General features: G+C 35.8%; 1 protein-coding gene across 1 annotated transcript; it reads left to right on the top strand.

The window, feature by feature from the left end:
• Positions 1–685: 685 nt before the first annotated feature.
• Tsp_14251 (hypothetical protein) lies at positions 686–820 on the top strand (the record flags this gene model as incomplete). The annotated part of the gene is made up of 1 exon (XM_003366773.1): positions 686–820. A coding segment is annotated over one exon (135 nt), but the record flags the coding sequence as incomplete, so codon positions are not given.
• Between the last annotated feature and the right edge of the window lie 298 nt (positions 821–1,118).

The raw sequence follows: 1,118 nt of genomic DNA, 5'->3' as shown, positions 1-1,118 counted from the left end.
TTTCAACTTTTCTTATTTTAATAAGTTTTGTTTCGATTTAAATTTGCTCCAACATCAATCCAACCTGCGTTGCAATTTCACTAATGGCAACTAATCAAAACGTTGTCAGAAGACGAATGCGCAACTGAGGCAAAATTCTTTCCCTGCTACTTACTACGCAGTTGCCAGATGCTGGTTGAGGAAAATTTCATCCATCGTCCACCAACCATCTAGTTCCCTTTATCTGTCTGTCTGTCTGTCTGTCTATCTGCAATTCACCGAGTCAAATGAAACAACAAAATCATTCAATTGTGCATTTTGTCGTGTTTTGCAAAAAGTCACTTTAACCACAAATTCTCATCAGGGACAGACAATGTTTTTCGCAAGTTGTAAATTCATCCTCCATTTCCATCCACTGCCATTGGAAAAGTCATGTAAGATTACTTTTTCTCCCTCTCATCCACTCCCTCTCTCTTTCTCACTATCGCACTCTGAACTCTCTTGGGTAGTGCATTTCTGCAATTTGATTGACACACACACACACACACACACACACAACTTAAAATTGCCAACAATTCATAAAAGCAGAAATAAATTTTACCAACTGGAATGCAAAAGTGAAGAGAAAAAAAAACAATTAAATTACAAGCCAATAAAATGAATAAAACTTTTTAAATTACTTTTCTCCCAACTTATTTATTTTCAGATTGTTCTTTTGATTGATTATTTCATCGATTATTGCACAACATCCCGTCAACAACGCTCACTGTTGGTCGCTTTTTACACAAATAAAATGCCAACTGTCTGCTTTGCAAAACTGAATAAAACTTACACCACCTAAATATTAATTTATGTATATATCTATATATATGTACCGTTATTCAACAATGAATCTTCGCATTTTGTGCGTGCAATGACCGTGAACAAAAACAAGAAAAGCTGCACAAAAACAACAACAACAACAACAAACTAACCAGCTGCTTTCCCTAGTGTCAAGTGCTGCTTGCTAGTGACTGCAGTTTTGATTATACAAAAGACAAATACAAAAATACAAAAAAAGCCATAAATGAATGACAAGCACCGTACACATGGCATTTTGCTGGGTCAAGCCGTGAGAATGCATGGTCATTTTTGCATGA

This window comes from Trichinella spiralis, assembly GCF_000181795.1.
Source record: "Trichinella spiralis strain ISS 195 chromosome Unknown Scfld5428, whole genome shotgun sequence".
In the NCBI taxonomy this organism is placed as follows: Eukaryota; Metazoa; Nematoda; class Enoplea; order Trichinellida; family Trichinellidae; genus Trichinella; species Trichinella spiralis.
Note: the sequence above shows the minus strand (reverse complement) of the source record. Positions and strands in the feature narration are given on the sequence as shown.